The 23,739-nt window shown below is 39.0% G+C and overlaps 1 protein-coding gene across 3 annotated transcripts in view; it reads right to left on the bottom strand.

Moving 5' to 3' along the window:
* Positions 1-9,547: 9,547 nt before the first annotated feature.
* Positions 9,548-23,739, bottom strand: part of ADGRB3 (adhesion G protein-coupled receptor B3) — a 461,064-nt gene continuing 446,872 nt past the window's right edge. For 2 of the 3 annotated variants that reach the window (XM_075087047.1, XM_075087045.1), the window contains 3 exons: positions 21,555-21,590; positions 12,312-12,416; positions 9,548-10,368 (listed from right to left, as the gene is read on the bottom strand). In XM_075087047.1, the coding sequence (XP_074943148.1) occupies positions 10,180-10,368; positions 12,312-12,416; positions 21,555-21,590 (330 nt within the window). In that variant the 3' untranslated portion in view covers positions 9,548-10,179. The remainder of the gene's footprint in view (positions 10,369-12,311; positions 12,417-21,554; positions 21,591-23,739) is intronic. The other variant, XM_075087046.1, reaches the window with a different exon arrangement.

The following is a 23,739-nucleotide window of genomic DNA, read 5'->3' as shown; positions in this document are numbered from 1 at the left end:
GCTCTCCCCCTCAGAAACAAGAAAACAAGTAAAATGAATTAGTGTGTCATTATCTCCATTTTAGGTAATCTAATAGTCAGTTATGGCTAATAACAATATGATACAGCACAGTTATTGTGCTAAAATATTCTAAAATAGTCATCATCTATATTTGAAAGTAAACATACCACTATCCTGAAATATCATTCATATAGGTTTTTATTATTAACTTTTAATGTGGTTAGCATTTTTTAAAAGAGGTATTTTGGAAGAATTGAGAATACCTTAATTATTCACTTTCACTGTAAAAAAGATATCTTTCTCAGTCAACAATTTAATGAATGCTAAAACCAGTCATCTAGCTACAGGTCGCAAAACTTGTGTGGAAAGGCAACCTGGAATTTTGACAAAAGTTGTGACTTTTATGTGACTTACCCTATTAAAGACTAAAATCAATATCTAAGTCACAGTATAGGTCACAAGTAGTCAAAACACAGTCATTAAAGAAAGATAAATATGTTCCGTTGTCTTTGGTCTGTGTGATAAAGTCAAATGTGGACAGAAGCTGACAGACAATTCCTGATACAGCAGCTGGTATGGCAACAGCTACTTAATTACTTGAAATACATACTTGCATTCGGACAGGTTTCCTCAAATAATCTCACTTGCTCAATATTTTTGCCTATTCCATGGAAGAGGTCTTCAAGCAGTGTATGAGCTGTAGCCTGTTAGATTCCAAATATTAGCTCAGTTCCATCTTTGCAGAACTGAAATGATTTGAAGGTGTGACAGCTGCAAAAGCTGGTAGTTTTTGATCTTGTAAGAAGGATTGTAACCAAGCTAGGACGTTAATGGGATGGCAGTGGATGGATGGACAACCAGGTGGGTAAACAAATGGCTGGGTTGTTGGGCTCAGAGGGATTGCGTGTTTAGCAGCAAGGTGCAAGGTGCTGCATTCTCAGCAGGTTTGCAGATGACACCAGTCTGGGGCAACCAGTTGGTATGTCCAAGCAGGACTGCCATGCAGAAAGACAGGAGAGATAGGCCAACAGCAGTGTGCAGCAGAGATGTCAACAGTATCTTGGACTGTACCAGGGGTACAGCCAGCAGATGGAGGGAAGGGTACTTATTAGATCACCTTTAGGATACTACGTCAGTTTGGGGCTCACCAACACTGACAAACTGGACCGAGTGCAGGGTATGTCTGCCAAGATGGTTGGGGTCTGAAGCACTTGCTTTGAGGGCAGGGGGTGTGAGGGAACTGGGCTTGTTCAGCCTGAAGAAGAAGTGGTTTGGGGGAGGGACACACCTAACAGCAATTCCAGGTCATTCCAACCTGGATCTTCCTATGCTCTTATGATTAGCTGATGATCCCATGACTGGGTAATCAGAGTCAGATTTGCTCCTTTACCCTTATTTTTCAGAAGGGATCAGAGGGAAAGACAGATAGCAAAATTCCCAGTAGCCATTTGTTTTCTTGAATTTATTGTAAAACATCTCAAATTTATTTTTTTCTTTTGTGATTAGTAACCTTTGGTTGATATCTTTTATTCTAAATTATTCCAAATCAGTTACAGAACATACCTTGAGAAAAAAAAAATCTTTAGGGACTAGCTTTAGGAAACTATACCTCTCCATAAAGTCTTCTGTTTATGTCTTTGCTTACTGATACAATAGCTGTGGCACAGAGCTGACCAAGATTGGAAGTAAATGCTGTGGACTTGAACTTTCAAAACTGTAAAAATATAAAAAATTACCTGATAGTCCAGGATTTTGTAGCCAAGAACCTAACAGTTAATACGCAACACAAAATATGCTATTGATTCAGTGGGTGCAGCGAGCTCTCTGGTGTCTTCAGGTTGCTGGAGTTTCCAAAGCTCTCCAGCACTTTGTGATTTTAGGTGGACTGAAAATGGAACAAGAGATCTTCATACCTGGTTCTCTAACAGAGGCCTTGACCTTCTGTTCAGATACAAAAACTGGACTCTGTTCTGTGCTAAAGAAAGGACATTTTCTTTCTAGTTTTTGGACATCTGTTACACTGAGTTCTTAAGATCTGAAGTTCTGATGTAAACTACAAAGACTGTCATCCTTGAATAGGTTTCTTTATTAAAGTAGGGGACCTCTTGCTATGCAAACATTAATTGCTCAGAAGAGGGTGATCTTACTTTCCCCTACTAAGGTTAATAAATTCCTTTACTGTTGTCCCAGTTTTAGATTAACATAGGGTCTTAAGTGGCAATGGTAAATTAAATCTTTTTAAATTCAATACACTTATCGTTGTAATCAGCTTTTTTAGAAAATAAAATTTCCATAAAATTTTGGAGGTCAAAGTTAAATATTCTCTTTTCTCTTTAAATATATGTAAACATTATAATATCTTTTACTCAGGTGGCTAATTCCCTACTAAAGATAGTCATCAGGTTATAACCAAAGGATAGTGCTGAGGCAGGTGATTCTGACCGTTTTATTTTTTTAAAAATTATGTGTGATGGAATTATGTAGAGTTATTTCAGACTAAGAGTTAAGTGTGGGTGTTTTTTGGCTTTGCAGGCCTAACAGAGAAAAATGTGTATTATCTTCTTTTAGAATGCTATTAAATGTTTGTAATTTTCTCTCATTTTCTTAGTTATGAATAAGGAAAATATTTTTTTTTAAATAGTTTTCCATATAGTACCTGAAAGCCATCATTTACAAAGCCGTTAGAGTTAGGCAGCAAACCACAACTCTTTTCCCTCTTTTCTCATGTTATGATTGTTTGCTTGCTTTTTATGGTGTTAACAGGTTATCTTTTCTAATTCTGGAAAAGTAGAAAAGATCTCTTCTACTTCCCTTGGGAATAGATTGGGGTCTTTTCTTGCCATCTCAAGCCGAGGTTTATTTGTTAAGGGAGTGGTTGAGAGACCATTCTAATGTTTCTGTGGCAAAAATAGCGTGCTTATTATCTGCTGGTCAGAAGCCAGCACGAGGAAGCAGGAAAGCTTTCCTATCCTACTTATCTTAGAAAGGATTGAACTTCTAAATTTCAGGAAAAGGCTGGAAGTTAAGGGATCAGACAGTATCCCTGGTAAACCCATTTGTCATTTTCTCAGTTCAAGTTCGGCCTTTGTGTCACCAGAAATACGAACACCAGAAGGCCAGAAGAACACAAAAAAGAAGTAGCTTGAGTGTTGCCCAATAGTTAGGAGAATCTCATGGAGTGATAAAGCAGGACAGGTCAGTATGGCAAGCATTCATATACTACAGCGATCTGTAGCTGAAATCTAATACCAGCTCAAAGGATAACACTGTAATATTCCTGGCTCACAACTCCTGCATGCCTGGCTGACCCATATATGCTCTTCCAGAATGTGCTTTTTCACAGTCTACCGATACTTGGCAGATTAGATTGTCCTGGGTTGTGCATCGTTTACCTCTCAGGAGGATGAGAACCTGGATAATCCACATCCAGAATTTAGTGGTACAACAATAAAATTATAGAAATGATGACTACTCTACATGAACAGACCTACATGTTCAGAAGAGGAGCAGGCAGGGTGGATTCTAAGTAAGGAGTGACAATGTGTGATAGTGAGGATACCTATGATATGACATTGATACGACATTCATATCAAGTTGGCAAACCTGACACAAAACCCATAAACCCGTGCCTCTATGGAGTGATAGCTGGAGGCTGGATATCCCAAAGCATCTAAGAAAATCTTAGCCTAGAGCTGGATTCACCTGTCTAAACACCAGTGTCTGGTACCATTTTAGGTGAGGGGTGGGGTACTGCTTGGACCGAAAGGGTATAGGTCTCCCTTAAGTTGCCTTTCATATCTGCAATCCCCATGCAAATGTTTCAAATACTATAGGTCATCTCACAGTAACTGCATCCTTCCTCTGCTAATGGGTGAGCTGAATTGGTCTTTAGGCTCTATTGACTGTATTGACCTGTTCTCCACTGATTATAATGGGAGCTTAGACATTAGCTCACATGTTGATGACTAAATCTAGCTAAATCTGATGCTTAATTTAGAATAATTTTATTGCCCTCGGGGCTTTTAAGTTCTCTATGCAATCAATGGAAAGATGTTAGTACTTTACTCAGAGAACTGGCTGGGTCTATCTGGCCTCCCTTTTTCTTTAGGTTACAGAAAGAACTTAGACAGCTGTGATAGGCAGAGTTAGATTGCCCTGCAGATTTCTGCATTTGAAATATTGGCAAGAGAGTGTTTTAGTTAGAATTCTAAATTAAATTCAATTGATTCTACCTATCTGTCTTTAGAAACCATAGCTAATTCTTGCTTGATTTAAGAACCTAATTGCTAAAAACAGAGCTCTGAAAATCTTTTCCTAACATGCAGTTCTTGAGAAAAGCAGGAAATAAAGTGGTTAGGTCCAAGGAGACACCAAATAAGAAACTGGACATACATACTAATCAATTCCAGTTTCTTTTTTATCCTAGGAGGTCCTTCAGGCATCACCTTTTGCAATTTTGTGAGTCAACATCCTAGGGACATAATGCAATAAATCATTGAATTGATGATAGAAAAAAACCACTAGCTCATTGCTGTTCTTAAAATCAGATTCTGAGAACCAGACTTTTAAAAGTATTTCAACTCCTAAGGGTTTGAACCACAAAAGGTCATAGAATTTTTGATGGTCGGCATTGCATCATGTGAGGTTTAGGTGTTTGTTTTCTAAGGTTGACTGCATATGTTGAACAAGGCACACTACCTGCTTATACAATGCGTACAAAGAAGTAGACATCTCCAGCTGGGCTTCCCAATAGCTGCATAAGATAATCAACAAGAAAACACTGGGAATAGAGCTGTTTCTTAAATCCCACCTTTCTTGAGGTACAGGGGCTTAAATCTTAGTCACAGGAATGAACAGTCACGAGAAACAGCTCTGAACCCCTTCCCTGGCTCAGGTGCCATTCTCAGTTTTAAAGAATAGAGTCAACAAGTGAGTGGACATCACTCTGAGCACACAGCTGGAGGAAGAGAGGTTACAAAAACTGAAAAAGGCAGCTCAGAATTCAGCACCCTTTCAGGATGTGGAAAACAACTACCACTCCTTCTGAAAGGATTCACATAGTTCTTGCTCACTTTCTGTCTGTAAAACCCATCCAGTAGGCTGTAGACAACTCTCTACCAGTCTTGCTACAGCAGTTCCACTTAAGAGAGAAAGTCTACATTCACAGCACCCACCAGAGAGAAGGAGAAAATAAATTACTGAAGTCCACTCATCAAGACGATTACTTAGGAGAAGTTGCTTGGTGCCCATTTCTTGTTCAAAGAGATGGTCATGTATTTTCCTTTAAATGGTTAGATATAAAACTTAAAATTCGATTATTTTTTAGTTTTCTTTTTTTTTCCTACTAAATAAAAAGACATTTACAAGCTTTGTAGTTGATTTTTTTCCTTTTTTCTGCAGGGATCAAACAGAATGCTCTAAGGAGTTCAGGATTTACTAAGAATTATTTAAGAACTTTAGCAGACTTGGAAAAGCTGTAAAGGAATCAGGGATGGTAGAAATCAGGGAAGGGCTTCCACATGAGGACTGACCATCATTGGGTTTGTAATCCTGAAAAAGGATGACTGGGGTGTCTATAATAGAAGCCTGCATAGTCAAGAAAGGAAGTTGAATGGGTAAAAGTTATAAAATGTTCCTTATAAGGAATGACGAGGTATAAACTGAAACTAGTTCAGAACAAACAAGAGGAGCAGTGCTGTAGTACAGTTAATCTGAATATCTCAGGATGGTCCACTGCAGCCTAAGAGACAATTTTGTCAAAAACAGGTAAATGGTTCTTTCTTCACCTTAAAATTGTAATTAATGGACAGAATATTTCAGTGCTAGGGTTAGTACTCATGTCTATCTTATCAGCAATTGAATTTTTCTTAGTGAGGCCTCTTTTTCTTTCCTTGCAAAGGAAGATGTTTCTAGAAAAGTAAGTAGAAAAGATTACAGCATGACACCAGCTGAGACCTGGTTCTAAATGAATCACAGCTCCCCAAACGGATATTCAACTGGGTACTTCTCTGTTTACTTCCCTCAGTGCATGAGAATGGGCTTGATTGCACAAGAGAGCCCTGTAACACTTTTCAGGAGGGGGAAATAACGTTTGCTCATACAAACTGCTTCTTGTGGCTTATCCAGAGACAGAGCACAGCCTCGAGCTAACGCCTGAGGAACTGAAAGTCTACTATCAATACACAATGTCTCCATCTGCTGATTGCTAACAGAGATTTCCATATCCTTTTGCATAACCTGGTGAAAAGCACACTGCTGATGCTGTGACAGATGGATGCCTGCTTCCAAGCGTTTTTGTTAAATCTGGTCTCTAAGTACAGCATTGCCTAGCAACTATGGGAAACAGAGGCGAGCCAAAGCATCAGAGAACATTTCACCTGGTGCAGCTCAGGGCTTGGGGTTTTTAATTTGGTTGGGGTTTTGTTTGTTTTTAAAAGAAACTACCCCAGTTTAATCCTGTATAAAACAATATTAGGTGATTTATGGCTTATCATCATAGAAGCAAATTATGTTCTTACAGGAGGAGTGTCAGGACAGCATTTCCCGGAGGAGAGCACTGTTTCACTGAGTATGAAGAAATTCAGACACAGTAGTGAATGAAATGGAAAAGACCCTTATCTGTTTGTGTCTTTTGTTACAGCTTTGTCCTAAATCTTTGTCATTAGGAGTCATTGGCATTACATATATGCCAACATGAAGCCCATGGCACTCCAAAGGTGCATCAGCATGGCAGCACTGCTATTCTTCCTCTCATCCCTCGTAGCAGCACTTGGTCTCTCTTTCCTTCTTCTTCTTCTTTCCAAGAGATATTACAGAGTATGAGCTGAAGTTCAATAATGACTAATTCAGGGTTTACCTCCCCAGAAGATTCTGGTTTAAATAACATCACACTGGCAAGAGGCCATGTAGCAAATAATTTTGTTAGACTCTTTATGCCAGCAACATCAGACCCATTTACACAGCCTTGATGTGAAATCATGGATATCCTGAACGCTGCCCAAGTGATCTATGGCTCAGCCAGGTTTCCTGTATGCACTGCTTCCCTATACTGAAAAGCCCAGGCTGTATTTTGTTTAGCATCAACTTGCCAGAAAAAAAGAATCTTTCTCTGTATATGCATGCAAGAGGAAGACAGAGATAGAGGAACTGCATATGGTCTTATATAATTACTAATATGTATTTAAAACATTTAGAAAATGAGGCCTTTTCCAGAAAAGTATTTACTTTTTCTATATACGTCCAGGGAATATGTATTTTAAATTGGATCAAGGTAAACTCTAGGCTGAGCTCAATTGCCTCAATATATGCTATTGCCAGCTGCAGCAACGTTGGTTAGCTGAGCCCTCAAGCACCTGAACCTTTCAATAACTGCAGCTGGAGGCCAGGTGAGATAGCACAGGGCACATCAAGTGGCACCAGCCCACCCTGGCAGGCAAATACAGAGCCCCCCTGTCGTCTCTGTGACTAGTATATTATAGGGGGTTCTGACTCAATTTTTATTTGCATATAATATAATGCCAAATATCTCATCAGTGCTCTACCAACATTTAAACCAGTGCATACAAGCTTGTAGTCTCATGCTGGCTTCAGTCTGACTTGGACCATTTCAGAGACATTGAGCATCAAACTGTAAGTGCAGTATCTTGCTTACAGAAAACAAACTCTGCTTCAATATGAAGCAGTCAAATCAGTAGGAAAATACACTGGACTCCAGCATGTTCTTAATATTTCTAAATATGAAATATATAGGAAAATAAAAATGTCTAGCACTTTCTGAGCAGGGCAGCACAAGCTCTAAATAAAGAGGCACTGAACATTGCTGCTCATACGCTGAAAGCACATCTGTGACTGCTGTGGCACCAGGTTAATTTACACCCAGGCTAATGCTAAACCTGAATCAACTGGGTTATTAATAACAGCACAACTGGGTCAGCAGTGTATTGAGCGTAGACTGATTTATCGCGTTTCCTGGGTAAGTTTGCAGCCTACCCTAAGCTTCCTGCAGTTGTAACTAGACTGCTATTGAACAGGAATTATGTGATATAAAGTTTATGCAAATAATCTCTGCACTATAGTTACTTAAATACCAAGGTGCTCTAGATTTGTATTATAAAGTCAGTCAAGGAGAATGCTAAGGCTTATATCTGGATTCAGGGGCCTAAGCTTCCTGATTTGGTCTCAAAAAACCAGAAATTTTGTAAAACATGCTCTGCTTCAGAGATGCCTACTATACTGGATGCAATCCTTAAAAAAATGTGCAGTTTCTGTTGTATCTTTATCTAAAGGGAAAATAAACCCCTTTTCGATTAGAACTTGATATATAAAACACGAGAGAGGTTTCTGGTGCACTTTCTGATCTCAGCGGTGTGATGGTAGTAGGCTGCATAGCCAGCCTTGCCAGCCGCCTCCTTCTGCATCAGCCTCTTGATAAAGGGCCAGTTCTGATTGATTGACATATTGCAATATTGAGTACTACATCATCTAACTCCTAGGCACCTAAACCAGTTAATGGACTTGCTACCAGGTTGGTATCTAGTTGTTTTGTATTTGTGTAAAGATTTAGATGTTGAAGAATTAGATTAGAGAGGTCTGTAGTCTGCACAAGATACACAAAATAGGCAAAGTTAGGCTCCTTTTCATGGCTTAAGTAACTTATTATGGCCTGGAGAAAGGATTTACAGGCTGGAACACCTTCCTGAAGGTTAGTCCTAAGTACTTTTCTCTCAACATATGGATGATAATCTCCTTCTACCAATGCTTTAGGTTAAGTTCTTGCTGACAAACATCTCTTCTAGTCTTTTTCTTCCTATGCAGATTGGTGGTCATGTTTTCCTCCTCTCAAAGAGCTCTCCAGCTGCAGGCTGCAGCATATCCAACTCTGTACAGCAGAAACTAAAACAGTTTTGGAAACTTTTTTCCTAGAACTATGGCATATGAAGATTTGAGATATCCTCCCCATCCCTGCCCCCAACAGCTATGCTGTAGATGAGAGATTTTGAAGATCTGCTTTTGGTTCTAAGCATGGAAAATGGGATTTTGCCTTTCTATTCCTAGTTGTTTAACTTTACTTTCAACAGCAATCATGCTCTGCTCTTGATTTATAATATGAAACACAACCATTTTGTTGTCTAAAATACTTCAGTATTTTTTATCTTTAAAGTCTTTGTTGTTGTTATACAGCATCAAGACCATGCACAAGAGGTAATAATTCTAAATCAACATCTTCTTTGGGTGCTGTGCATTGAAACTTAGCTTTTTTTCCATTATTTGACTTTCTGCAACAAGATAAAAATTCTTATAAAACAGAACAATTGTAATAGTATTCTGACAAGTCCAAATTTATATGGTACATTGTCACAAAAGAATACCTAAGAAAATGCAGAATGGCTATACAAACCTACTAATACGCTTAGAAACCCCTCGCAGGAGCTAGCAGAACGTACTATTAAAACTCCAGATACATATTCAATACGTCTGTTTTCAAAGAAAACTTTATAAACATACAAATTTAAGATAAACAAATACAGAATAAAATGCACTAAGAAACTGATATGTAGACAAAGGTTTATTTACACCATACAACATTTTAAATATTTTATACACAGCTGCAGCAGAGAAAGCTACACTGAGCTTTCCAGAGAAAACTGCAATAATAAAGATGTGAAATATATTATTCATATAAAAGTGAGATTATTACTTTATTGCATTTAAAGCAATGAAGAATGTAGCTCAACAGACATTCATTTAATGACAAAAACTTCGCTTTTATATTATAAAGTAAAAAGTGTAGTAATGGCCAAACAGACTGTTATAAACTTTAAAAACTGCATAAATATATACATTGTGCTTCATGGTGAAGTTTTTTGAAAACTAAACCAAATGAAGCTGTTACAACATGAATCGTTGCTTGAGGTTTATCTATAAAGATTACCTTACAAATCCATTCCACGGGTACTTACAACACACGATGGTAAGAATTGTACACCTGGTTCTCCACTAGCCGCACTAGTGGGAATATACTGTACGAAAAAATCACTGACATTTGGCACAGGAAGAGCCTGACATAAAGTAGTCACAATGTTCAGACAGGAGCGCCAGGATTCCCAAAGTCTCTTTACTGTCAGTGCAATGAATTAGTTTTGTTTTGTTTTTGTTTTGTTCAATTTGTTTTCATGTTTGTTAAACTTCTGTTTGAAAGTCACCTTCTTGCACATCTAAAGGCAAGTTCAGACACTTCTCCCATTCTGCTGGTCTGAGTTCTAAAGCATCTTTTGCCTCTGTGTCTAATACATTTATCGTTGTATAGTGTTGGTAGTCGCCTGTGGATTTGAAACTGTCCCATGGAGCCTTGTTCGGTGCTGAGTTCTCCTGAAGACCAGAGAAGAAAGAAGAATTAAAAACAGGGATGAAATAATGTGTTTCCTGTTTATAAGGCTGATTGCTAACGTGCTCTCATGAGACAAATAAGCCAGAGAGTGGAAATGACTTTGCATGGAGCCAGGCTGGCGGGTGTTCAGCACCGTTGCGACTCTTTCTCTGTGAACGTTCAACACGTTGGCAGGCTCCTCACCTGAGCTGCCAGCTAAGCACGTTCTTTCACAGGAACCAATGTAGTGAGGAATGGCCGAGTGATCCAGTACCAATAGCCATCTTTTTAATAGCAGTTGTGTAGAAATGTGGGAGAAGAGTGGGAAGGTAACTGAGAAGAGCTTGTTGCCTGAAATACGGAGTGGTTTGAAACAGAGATTGCCAGCTAGATTTTAAACTGGGGGAGGTGCGTGGCAGAACAACAGAAACCTAGTCCTTGAAAATGCTGTGAGAGCTACCTTGCTTTACATTACAGGCTGATGAACTTATGTATATTAGGATTAACAGGTTGAAAGCTGGTTATTTTTTACTGAATTAATTTTTTTTGAATGCTAAGTTTATAGGGTAAAAGACATTAAGCACTAAGAGCAATTTAATTAGTGATTTCTGCTGTAACATGTTGGGTGGGACTTAGTTGCCAAAACCTAACGTGTCTGTGCCGTTTTAGATGCCTTCGGATATTCTGCCTGATCTCCAACTACCGTTATGAAGTGCACGTCTCCTCTGAGTTCTGTGTCATCACTGCCTGTGTCATGCTGTAGACTGAGACACCTGAGGCTGCCTAAAATAGCCTGAGATGCCTATATTTAGGTACCTGGATCACTCTCTGACTGTCTTGCAGATAGACCATTCCTCTAGGCAGCTTGTACTAGCAGACCTTTCAAAAACATAGCATCGATGCAAAACAGAGTAAACACAACTCTTCCACTGAGATTCCCTTTGAGATTTTGAATTAATTCAAGCTTTATGTGGACAGCAAATCTCAAATAGGGAGGCAAATACAAACTTTACATGTCAGCAAATCTCAGAAGGGGGAGTGAGTGAGAACTGGGTGCAATATAACACATATCACAGCTAAAGGTTCATCAAAGAATCGGGGCCAAATTTCTGCTGGATTAAGATGATGTAAACGATGTAAATCCATTGGCCTCACATCTGTTTAATACCTCTTCTTCATGTCTGAGAGCAGCTCTTCTGAAAAAGTTATAGAATACAATAATTCTAGCTCAGTTCCGTTTAATACACAATTTTCACATTATAAAATTATACATAAAATTATTGCTAATCATAATATTACTGCTAACAAATATGTCACACTAAATTAGCTGTTTTAATTAGGCACAATCAACTATTTCCTTGCTCTCATTATCAGATGTAGTCAGGGTGTTATGCATGTGTGTATAAATTTGAATTTATGATGATAGCAGATCCAACTCAGGATGATTTAATTTTTGCTTTTCCCATGGTAAATATTTATAAACCTATTATAGAAAAAAGATGGCATTACAGAGACCCTGTGTGCTTTCTGGACCATCTCACGTATAGGTCAATCTACCTGGACTTCTTTTCAGTAACTAATTTAATATCTGCTTGCCTAGCTAGGGGAAAAGCCCCATTGGCCAAATTACATTAATGAGCTGCTTTCTCTGTATAAAGTCCTATAGACTTGGTAGACACATACAGATTTGAAATGTGCTCCCTACAGTTCAATTACTTGTCATCTTAATGATGTCAGTGAGTTAGTTATGGTCTAGTTGTAAAACCTAATGAGCCTTGTCATAGGTTAGATTACAGAAAATATCTTTTGTTCTAATTTCTGAGGCTATCTAAACATAGTGCAGAGTGAGGTCTTCTCAGGAAATACACTGAATTCAAAGGACTATTGTTTCATTGCTACTATTAAGGATCCATCACATTTTAAACATCTAAGAAGGAAAACTTACCATACTGCCTGATTTTGGTACATCTCGAAATCTGTCCAGCGTCTGAAATTTCTGATTTAACTCTTGAAACAATTCCATGTGCCTTTTTCTTGTATGCATGACCTTCTGCAAAATGGAACATAATTGCTTATATTTATAATTGAATCTGGGCTTTTTTTTTTTAAGTGAAACATTATTTCCCCCAACATAATAAAGTAAATTGAATTTGGCAGGGCCATCTTTTCCCTATAGGCTTGACCGACAGAAGTGAATTGCACTGAGTTTTCTCTCTGCTCTGTTTAATGTTCTTCCTGTGTACAAGAGACTGTTTTTGCCCCACATTTATTGAGCTGCTGAAATTAAGGGACACTGTTTTTATGCTAGCCTTGAAGTATTTTGAACGTGATGGCAGTTTCTCAGAATATTTCTCTTGCACGTTAGGAATATTTTCTAGCATTTCTGTTTTCAGCATGGATGCTAATATTTTCATTCCTATAGGAATGCAACAGCAGTTTGTAATGGTTTCTATTGGAATAATTTTTACTAGAACACTGAATTCAGAAATCTTGGCCCAAAATGGAAAATCCCCAAATGTTATGTCTTCTTAATTAGACATCTTCGTGTCATTCAGCTCATCATAAAATGTAGTTGAAATGGCATTCTTATGAAGAAAAGAAGGCACAGTTTTTCAATTTTACTTGCTTTCTTATGTCACGGACTGGGCAATCGGAAACCACCCTCCTTCTACCCTGTGCACAGGGCACTCTTCCACAAAAACTAATTATATGGCACTCCTGTGCAAGAGGTGAGGACCCCAAACAGCCCCAACAGTTGGAGGAGCCCTTGGCCATGTATCTGCCCTGGCAGCTACATGGAGAGTGAAGACTGTTTTCAAGCCTAGACTGTCAAGCCTACCATCTGTGTTGTTTCCAAACAAGTTCACACTCAGGTATGGATTCAGACTGGCCTCTGGAGCAAAGCCGAAGGCTGCTTACTGTTCAACCAATCTCATGGTTCTGTGGTCTGGGTGGACAGGGGACAGGAGGGACTGAGGATGCTTCACCTCAGTCCAACAGCAGATGGGCTCAGCTTGGCTTTTCTTAAGCTTTTGTAACTGCTTGAACTTGAGTTACAGCCAGGGCAGCAGCCAGTAATGTTGATAGAAAAGGTGCAGGACACCAGCCTCTGTGCATGTCCACTAATTGTCAAGCCTGATTTTCCCTGGTGTTGTACATGACAAACCCTGCAAACTTATGTACGCAGTGCCCGAGTGTGACCCTTCCCACAAGTAACACTTCTGCGAAGTTTGGGTTAGTGCCATTTAAAATGGCATGGCAGTATCTGGCCCTCAAATAATGCTTTACCAATACCAATTTTAACTTTTATCTTCCAATTGCATTCTGTGTTTATAAATTTCATGAAATGTGGCTGCTCTCTTGATGATGCATTTCTAACCGCTATGCTGTAATAACCATATCATACTTAATATAGATACACTGTCGCCTGAAAACTTGTTTCACTTCTGAAAACAGGAAATTGGCAACATTATTCACAAAAGAGACATGAGACACAGCAAGCAATTTAAGACCTATTACCTTAACAAGAGTTCTGGGGTGAATAAGGGAAACAATTTTGCAGGATCTGGTGAGAAACTCCTTGTAAAACGTAATTTAACTAGAGGTAGATGATTTAAATTTATGAGGGGAGTTTCACTTAAGTGACTACCAGGAATTCTTTTACGCTATTGCTGTTATGGTAGACAGGGATATGTAGCAAATTACATATACATAGAATTTAAAAAATAAAGGTTCTGCCTCAAAGATTACTATTGGCTGAAATAAGTAGACAAGCTTACAGGAATAAAACAGATTTGGTGGGTTAAAATACTGGCTCTAAAAGCAGGAAATAGCATATGACCATGAAACAATTATCTCCAGTTGGAAACTTTTTAATAGGAGGCTAGGAATACAAAGAATGCTACTTTGTGATATTTTTCTGAATCATGTACCCAAGAATTCATTAAATAGCAAATATGAATAATGCAAATGTCTTTCTCAGTTCATTACATTATTCCTGAGGAAAAGCACGTGGGAGGAGAAATGAAACACTTGCAGTGGGAAGTCTGCCAGAAAAAAAAGCTTTAAATTTATTCTTAATAGCAGTATGACTGGTATGCACATGCACCTATGGATCTTTCCATTGCTTTGTGTTTTCCTGGCTTCCATTCCATAATTCCTACCCGCTGACACCCTCCCCTCCTCACTGCTTATAAAGAATGATCTGAACGGAAGGCCCAGTGACTTAAATTTCCAACTTTAACTCTTCTTTTCTAGACTTGTTTCAAATTCCATGTTAGAAAGCACTATCTTACCTCCTTCCTAGAAAACGTGCTCTGTTGGATAACTCTTTCTCTTTTATTAGAAAATAACCCACAAAGTATTTGTGGGGTTTTAATCTGTTTCCTCTATTTCAAGAGCAATGTAGAAAACACAGCTTTATCAGTCTTAGAAACACATAAGTTTTATCAATACGGAGCTGGAGATCTTGACCAGTATATACTAGGATGATTGTAGCAGCATTAGGACCTGAACAGTATGGAAAAGGAGCCTCCCATGGTGCCCTTTGAATGTGTGCCTCCTTAGGTGCAGCTGGGGATTTGCCCATTAATGCCTCATCCCCTCCAGAAGCACCTGAGTTTGCCACCAAGCTACAGACACACGTCTTCTTGTGGTCTTTCCTGCAGGCTCCATAACTCTTGGGCCTCACACCCCAAAGGGAGTCAGACTTAACTGACACCCCTTCCACATTTCTACCCTCAGTCACAAGTAACATCAAGTGTGTGTTTTGAAAAGACTAAGCCTTACTCTGATGAACACCTACTCTCAGAAGAGGATTCAGAGCATGGATGGCTATCATCAAAATGGGAAAGAAATAAAACATAACTCTGTACACAGCTCCCTTTTTTATTTATGACAGGGTTTTAGCTGAACTCTGGCTCGAATAGTCTCATGAAGATTTGTGGTAAATCTTATGATTAACAGTAATATTAATATTAATATCAATAATTCTTCAATTTGCTTTAGAGATTTTTTATATTGTGACAGGTAAAAATCCTCTCTCAAATATTGTACGAAACAGCTAAGTGAAAAGAACAGATGGGGGAATGCCTTCTCAGCCCTATACTGGAAACATGCTGTGTTTTCAAGATGTTATAGGTATGATCATCTGCCAACCTTAGGAATGGGAAAGGCTTTTTCCCAGCAGGCATTTTTATTTTCACCTTTGTCTTTAAGAGGTGTCTTCAGGTTAGTAAGAGAATGATTCTAAACTTTTGTGTCAGTTTGTGACATAATGTTCTCTCCCTCATGGGTGGAGCACAAAAAGAGCCAGAGATTACTTGAATCCTGGGGAGCAGGGTAATAAGGCACATTTCTGAATTATATGGCAAAAATGTTATTACGTGAGTAGATCCAATGAATGCCTTATAAAAAGGGGAGAGTGGGGTTGATGGCTTTGGAAATCCAGCGGTCAGACCCTCTAATAGAATTTGAAGATAATTGTGATCTTGAATCATAAAGTGCATGTTGACACACTGACACTGTTTCCCACAGCATTCTACTGGAGAAACTGACTGCTCATGGCTTGGATGAGCGTACTTTTCGCTGGGTAAAAAACTGGATGAATGGCCAAGCCCAGAGAATTGTGGTGAGCGGAGTTAAATCCAACTGGTGGCAGGTCACAAGCGGTGTTCCCCAGGGCTCAGTATTAGGGCCAGTTTGGTTTAATATCTTTATCAGTGAGCTGGATGAGGGGATCAAATGCAGCCTCAGTAAGTTTGCAGATGACACCAAGTTGGGTGGGAGTGTTGATCTATTTGAGGGTAGGAAGGGTCTGCAGAGGAATCTGGAAAGGCTGGATCAATGGGTCGAGGGCAGTTGTATGAGGTTGAACAAGGCCAAGTGCCAGGTCCTGCACTTGGGTCACAACAACCCCATGCAACACTACAGGCTTGGGGAAGAGTGGCTGGAGAGCTGCCTGGCAGAAAAGGACCTGGGGGTGTTGGTTGACAGCCCACTGAACATGAGCCAGCAGTGTGTCCAGGTGGGCAAGGAGGCCAACAGCATCCTTCTGTCTTGTATCAGGAATAGTGTGGCCAGCAGGAGCAGGGAAGTGATCGTGCCCCTGTACTTGGCACTGGTGAGGCCACACCTTGGATACTGTGCGCAGTTTTGGGCCCCTCACTACAAGAAGGACATGGACTTGCTGGAGCATGTGCAAAGAAGGACAATGAAGCTGGTGAAGGGTCTAGAGAACAAGTCTTATGAGGAGCAGCTGAAGGAATTGGGGTTGTTTAGCCTGGAGAAGGGGAGGCTGAGGGGAGACCTTATCGCTCTCTACAACTACCTGAAAGGAGGTTGTAGCGAGGTGGGTGTTGGTCTCTTTTCCCAAGTAAGAAGTAATAGGACAAGAGGAAATGGCCTCAAGTTGTCAGGGGAGGTTTAGATTGGATATTAGGAAAATGTCCAAAAGAGCTGTCAAGCATTGGAACAGGCTGCCAAGAGAGGTGGTAGAGTCTCCATCCCTGGAGGTATTTAAAAGAAGGGTAGATGTGGCACTTAGGGACATGGTTTAGTGTTGGACTTGACAGTGCTAGGTTAATGGTTGGACTCAATGGTCTTAAGGGTCTTTTTCAACCTAAATGATTCTATGATTCTTTGTCCATAATGCTGTTTAACTCTACTCTGTTTTTCTTTAAGTGTCAGCGCACACCTATTATAAAGTCCTCCTGGGAATTTCCGTAGCATCTGTATTTCTGTTCAACATAATTAGAATGACTTTTATTTGATCTGACAGCTAAGTATCAGGGCTGAGCCTTCATGAAAATTCTCTGTCCAGCTTTGGGGAAAAACAAAACAGAATGACTGGGGTTGGAGAACACTTAGCTGGGGCTACCACAGCCAGCAGCAGCAAGGATCCAAAGTGCCCAGACCTGTGAACTTTGGTCATTTTTTGGATACCGGACTGCATGAATGAGTCCAAACTAATCCTTGGTAATAACAAGAAAAGAGCCATAAAGCTGTTGCATGTTGACTGTTTATTTTAGCAGACTTCAAAGTTCAACTATATTAGTCAGTGTTTTGCAAAATCTAACTGTGGACAGTATATTTTGTAGCAGAAATACTTTCTTCCCACAGACTAAGCCCAATACGTTAGAGTCTGTCTTCTTTTTATACTACATAAAGGGATAATTCAAGAATGTAATGGTAAACTCTTTGAAAAGGGAAAACAAGATACAGGTGGCCCAGTGCTTGAGAGCCTTCTCTCTAACCAGCTTAAGATCTATGATAAGGGCTGGCCAGTTTGGATTTCTTGGTTTTCTCTCTCCCTTTCTTTTGACTGGAGACAAGTTGTCTATAACACTACTCAGCGTAGTCACAGGACTTTTATTATGTATATCCCATTACAAAGGCCCTTAGAACTACACGTGTATTTCTACATATATTGGAGATAGCAAGGACAGAGGGTATTTTATGACACTGAGTACAATCATAATCTGCCTGTGTTCACACTACATAACAGCTGGCTCTGAGTTTCACCTATGGCCCTCAGAAGAAAACTGCTTTTCTTGTGTTTGTTTATTTTTACTTCAAATTGTCTATATTAAGGTGACTGTTGCATTGCAGCCCACTAGCACAGGCTTTTTTTTTTTCTTAATTATGAAACTGTGACTCTACAGTAGTAAATCAAACATGTCTAAGACCACTCTCTGACACCACCTACCCTGGAATATTCTCCATGAATGCTACTAAATTCTCTTAGTCTCCAAAATAAGAAGTATACAACCAAATTGCATATTGTGAATGCACCTAGAATGCACTGGCTCCTTAAGGACATTTCAGGAACTGTTTGGAGAAGCAAGGGTGGTCCAGACTAAAATAGTGAAGAGCATTCCAAAATGTCATCCATCTAAATATTGGCACTTTGGCACTTAGGAATATTCCCCAAAATGTCTAATTTAGTAAGATAAGGATAGCCTGAGGGTTTGTCTTGTATGAGAGGTTGAGGGTGTAGAGACTGCTCCAGACTGTTAAACGGAAAAGGACCAAGGGAGCCAAGCTTCACACAGTCTTGTCCATACTGCATATTTAGCATTTGATATCCTCAGAACCACATCTATAGCATTTGTTATCCTCAGAAATGTGGAAGGACATTGTCACAGAGAGTGCCAGCTGGCACTGGTCACAGCACAGACAAAGCAGAGAAAGTGTTAAACATTTAAGCAGTATGGTCAATCAGTGTAGCTTGACCTCACCTCCAGGCTCTACTCTGTTTCGCAGTCAAGCTGCTCTGAAGTATCAGAATAGCAGTGCTTTGGCCACGTAACACTTTCTCAATTCCCTTCATCAGTATGCCTTACTGAGCGAAGGAATCTGGGTGGCTATTTGAACATTTTATGGCTTTTTTATTTTGATTTACCTCAGACAGACAGCAACGTTATATGTAAGAACATAGGAAAGCCCACAGGCTTAATCAGAGGAACCATAAAACAAGGAGGTGAGAGGGGATTAGTCTGAGTCAGTACTTCTAAAACACAGCAGCAACTGGCGCAGTATCGTTGCCACTCTCACTTCCTCAGCAGTCACTCCCAATGGCCCCATCGTTCCCTTTTTACAAGCAAATATGTTTTCCTGCATTATAATCATACTTCTAAAAATGTTAGACCATGGAGCAACAATGCCGCAAACAAGACAAGAAAAAGGTGTAAGCATCTTAAATACACTATGTGAGTCAAAAGAAAATACGTAATGGGAGGCCTGATTCTTGGCAGCAGAATGTGTACAATGTTGTTGGTGTTTGGTGTTCGATTATGCTCTCCAAAGTGGTAAGAAGAATGTTCTAGTATCTGTTGCCAGAGAGAATATTCTCATTGTGAATGGCATGATATTCCTACTTTTCAATAAAGAACAATAAAATTCAGAATTCTTTATAGGATTATAAAACTTCTGTTCAGATTGCTTGCATTTAATTTTAGAATTGCTTCCTCAGATAACGCCATATTGGCTGGGCGCATTGATCTGCTCGAGGGGAGGAAGGGTCTGCAGAGGAATCTGGAAAGGCTGGATCAATGGGTCGAGGGCAGTTGTATGAGGTTGAACAAGGCCAAGTGCCAGGTCCTGCACTTGGGTCACAACAACCCCATGCAACACTACAGGCTTGGGGAAGAGTGGCTGGAGAGCTGCCTGGCAGAAAAGGACCTGGGGGTGTTGGTTGACAGCCCACTGAACATGAGCCAGCAGTGTGTCCAGGTGGGCAAGGAGGCCAACAGCATCCTTCTGTCTTGTATCAGGAATAGTGTGGCCAGCAGGAGCAGGGAAGTGATCGTGCCCCTGTACTTGGCACTGGTGAGGCCACACCTTGGATACTGTGCGCAGTTTTGGGCCCCTCACTACAAGAAGGACATGGACTTGCTGGAGCATGTGCAAAGAAGGACAATGAAGCTGGTGAAGGGTCTAGAGAACAAGTCTTATGAGGAGCAGCTGAAGGAATTGGGGTTGTTTAGCCTGGAGAAGAGGAGGCTGAGGGGAGACCTTATCGCTCTCTACAACTACCTGAAAGGAGGTTGTAGCGAGGTGGGGGTTGGTCTCTTTTCCCAAGTAAGAAGTAATAGGACAAGAGGAAATGGCCTCAAGTTGTCAGGGGAGGTTTAGACTGGATATTAGAAAAAATTTCTTTACTGAAGGAGTGGTCAAGCATTGGAACAGGCTGCCAAGAGAGGTGGTAAAGTCTCCATCCCTGGTGGTATTTAAAAAAAGGGTAGATGTGGCACTTGGGGACATGGTTTAGGAAGGATGGTGGTGTTGGACTTGATGATCCTAGAGGTCTTTTCCAACCTTAATGATTCTATGATTCTATGATCAGAATTTTGTTGTTGATTCATGTTTTGCTTTTTCCTTTCTAAGCATTTATGCTAAAGCATATTTAGGATAATAAGTTTATTTTCCCTAAACTTACTATGAATCTTTGGCGCTTTATTTGAGACATTACATGACTGCTTAAGGTAGCTGTAGTCTCTGGGGGGAAATGACATAAGAGATAAAGGTGTAATGTTAAACTACCATGAAACCGCAGTCGGACACTGGAGGTCAACATTTCAGCATAGGCAGGTTACCGTAGTAAACTCTTCTTTCATTGCAAGGCTTCTATGACCGCTGCTATGGCTGCATTTTGCTAGTTCTGCCTCTTTCTTTTCTATGAACTAGACTCTGAAATCTGAAACCACGTGTGCTGTGCTTACAGCCCAAATAATAATAAAAAAATGCTTTTGTTTGCACATGCAAACAGAGAGGGTGCTTTTTAAAGTTATGTCTGATAATACTGATCCCTGGGTGTTAAAGTTTTGCCCAAGATCTGTAGGTTCCATGCAAATATCATGATTGTTCAACTTCTCTGGAGACATACATAGTGAATTATATCAAATTATCAACATGCATGAACAGACAACCTATGCAAAACCCCCAAATCCATAAATTATTAACATCACCTTGAAAACTAACAGCTACTGTTGTATTTCTTCTGGTAGAGATTAGAGGAAAAAAAACTCAAATAAACTAAACTTTAAGAGACTCAATCACGCTGACTGAGATAGAACGAAATGGTCATTAACTAACACAACCGAACCTGCTCATTCAAGGGGGTCTAAGTCTGAAATTGTGGATATCCAACCTAAAGAACCTTACATGAACATTTTTTTACATAGCATGTGATCCGTAAGCTTTGGCAACTGCAGCACTTCTTTGTTTAAAAATCTGACCCGTTCAATGGATGTGAAACTCATATGCCAGTAAATTAGTACTGAAGAAAGAGAGGTAGAACAAATGATTGAGAATCTCTTGGGCAAAGCAACCTTCCGCAACAATGTGGCCTATCCTACAGAAGTGTCACAATTTTTCAATAGTCAGCAAAACAAAACAAAACAAAACAAAAAAAAAAGAAGAAAAACAGATGAAAATGAAGAGGCAGAGAATTTAAAAACTGAAACCATGATGGTTAATATTGCAATATGACAGTTTGATCTCAGAATATTTTACAAACAAGTTGCACCAAAGTATTTTTAATGAATTGCTCATCACGTTCTGTACAGTACCAATTGAACAACCCTGTGACATCTACTGTGTCTGAAGGCTAAAATCTGCTAAATGAACACTTCACATTTACCTTTAGAAAAATACTTTTAATAATCAGGAATAATTCAGCAAAACTTACTTCAAAGTCAAGGTCCGAATAACGTGATTTTCTTCTCTATTAAGCAGTAAAAAAGAAAGAAAAAAGACGTTGTATTAACAAGGGGACTATTCACCAAATCATAATAATGAGACTAAATAACATTCTTGTTTTCCTACCAGATATGTATTAGGTTTTCTGTGAGAGGTTGTAGATTTTATCCTGATAATTTAAGATTAATGCAAGGCTTTGCATACAGTTTATTAGACCAGAATCACATTATTTTCTCTGAAATAAACCAGACTGCATTTCACTGGGATGCATAACGTGCATGTTATCTGCATGCAGTTGAACCTGCTGGTGTATAAAATATATCTATTTCTATACTTTCTGTGATATTTCCAAATTATCATCATTTTTTATACAGCTATCTATATGTGTCTATAATTTAGATTTGTATAGGTATACAGAAATTGATTCTTTCCTACATCAGGCTTACATTGGTACAACTCCATTGATTTTAATGGAATAACTGATAGCAAGATCAAGCTGAAGCCATCTATACTTTCCATAGCTTTAGCTTGTTTGTTTGCAATGACAATCTGGATGGAGAAAGCAATGATTTGTTTTATATTTATGACAAATCCGATTCAAAGCACCTGATATAAAGCAAGAATGATTTACTAGTGAAGAAATCACTTGTATACAGTGCAACAGAGTATGATAGCTTAGACATATCAAAAATAATTTAGCACCGAATTTTTTACAGGTTGTAAAAGAAACCAATTATAAAGTCAAATTATATCAGAATGAAGCAGAAATATTATAGAGATAAAAATATCTTTTTGCTCCTAAGGTTGGAAATTGAATGGCTTGCAATAGACTAAAGAGATGTAGAAATAGTGGTTGGAAGAGCTGAAAAAAAGAGTGCAAAGAACATGTGAATGAAACAAAAAGATACATTGTCTTTCAGGAAGGAGAGTTAAAGGAAGGGAAAAGTACTCCAAGGAAAGAAAAAGGCTTGCTGCTCAATTTCACCCTGATTTTTGTGGTAGGATAGGATGGCTTTAAGTCACTGTGTATGAACCTTTTCAAATTGCACCTAGTTTTTTTCAGTGAGATACAAATCAAACCCATTAAGTCAAGATGAATATAATGTTATGGACTTTATTAGACTTTGATTTTATTTGGTTTAACAAACACGCAGGTTTTTAGTAAGCTGTTTTGTTTTCTTGCAATTGAAAGAAATAATTTTCCAAGCCTTTCAGTTTTAGAAAGCAGAAAATGTTTCATCTCCGAGCCCTTGATAATACCATTTGTAACATATCATCTGGTTTTGTAGTAAAATTTTGATGCTTCATCCACTATAATATGAAGATCACTGTAACACTGTTGACACACTCTGGTGCCTAAAGAGCTGGGAGGCAGTATAAAAGAACAGTCTATAATAAAATTAAAACAACCAACAACAACAAGCTTTGGAGAAGCTATCTTTAGTCAGTAAGGCTTGATTTAACCTAGCACACTTTAAAAGGAGTATTTAAAAATAAATTAAACAATTCTGCAAAAATAAGTGTCATGAAAACATGGAAACAACAAAAGTCTTGGAGGTAAAAAAAAATATGAGGACATTATGTTCAAATTCTTAAAGTAGTTAAGTTCTTACTTCTCACTCATATTAAGGGGGGCATGGTACAAGTGCACCTTTGGCAAAGGCCTTCATCGTTCCACAGTTAATCAGCACCTGAAGAAATCTATGTATTTCTAATGAGGAAGGATCTATTTTTAAGGAGTAGTTAAAGCACATCTACCACTGTAAAGGCTCTGTGGTTACAAACAAAAAACATGTACAGCAGATAATGAGGTGAAGTTTACAGGAGTAGCTTTGAAAATGCTTGAAAAAGCTATTTTTGAGGTACAGTTCAGTAATAAACCTGATATCACTGAACCGTCTGTCTGAGAACCTGAAAGGAAAACAGAGAAAATTTAGGAAAAAATGTGTAGTTTCTAGATACCATGATTTATAAAATTGGAGCATTTGTATTTTGCCTTAAGTCTGCTTGACTACAGTGAAAATATTCCTGGCATAGCTGGATTATTAGATTTTGCAGCCAGACCATTCCATCACTGTTCACATAGTAAAAAGACATATCTAACAGACTGCAACATATTTAACTGTGCTATTGTCAGAAAGAGGTAACTGTTGCAATTTTGCTGTTAGATCACA

The sequence above is a fragment of the Phalacrocorax aristotelis genome, chromosome 3 (genome assembly GCF_949628215.1).
Source record: "Phalacrocorax aristotelis chromosome 3, bGulAri2.1, whole genome shotgun sequence".
NCBI classification, from domain to species: Eukaryota; Metazoa; Chordata; class Aves; order Suliformes; family Phalacrocoracidae; genus Phalacrocorax; species Phalacrocorax aristotelis.
Note: the sequence above shows the minus strand (reverse complement) of the source record. Positions and strands in the feature narration are given on the sequence as shown.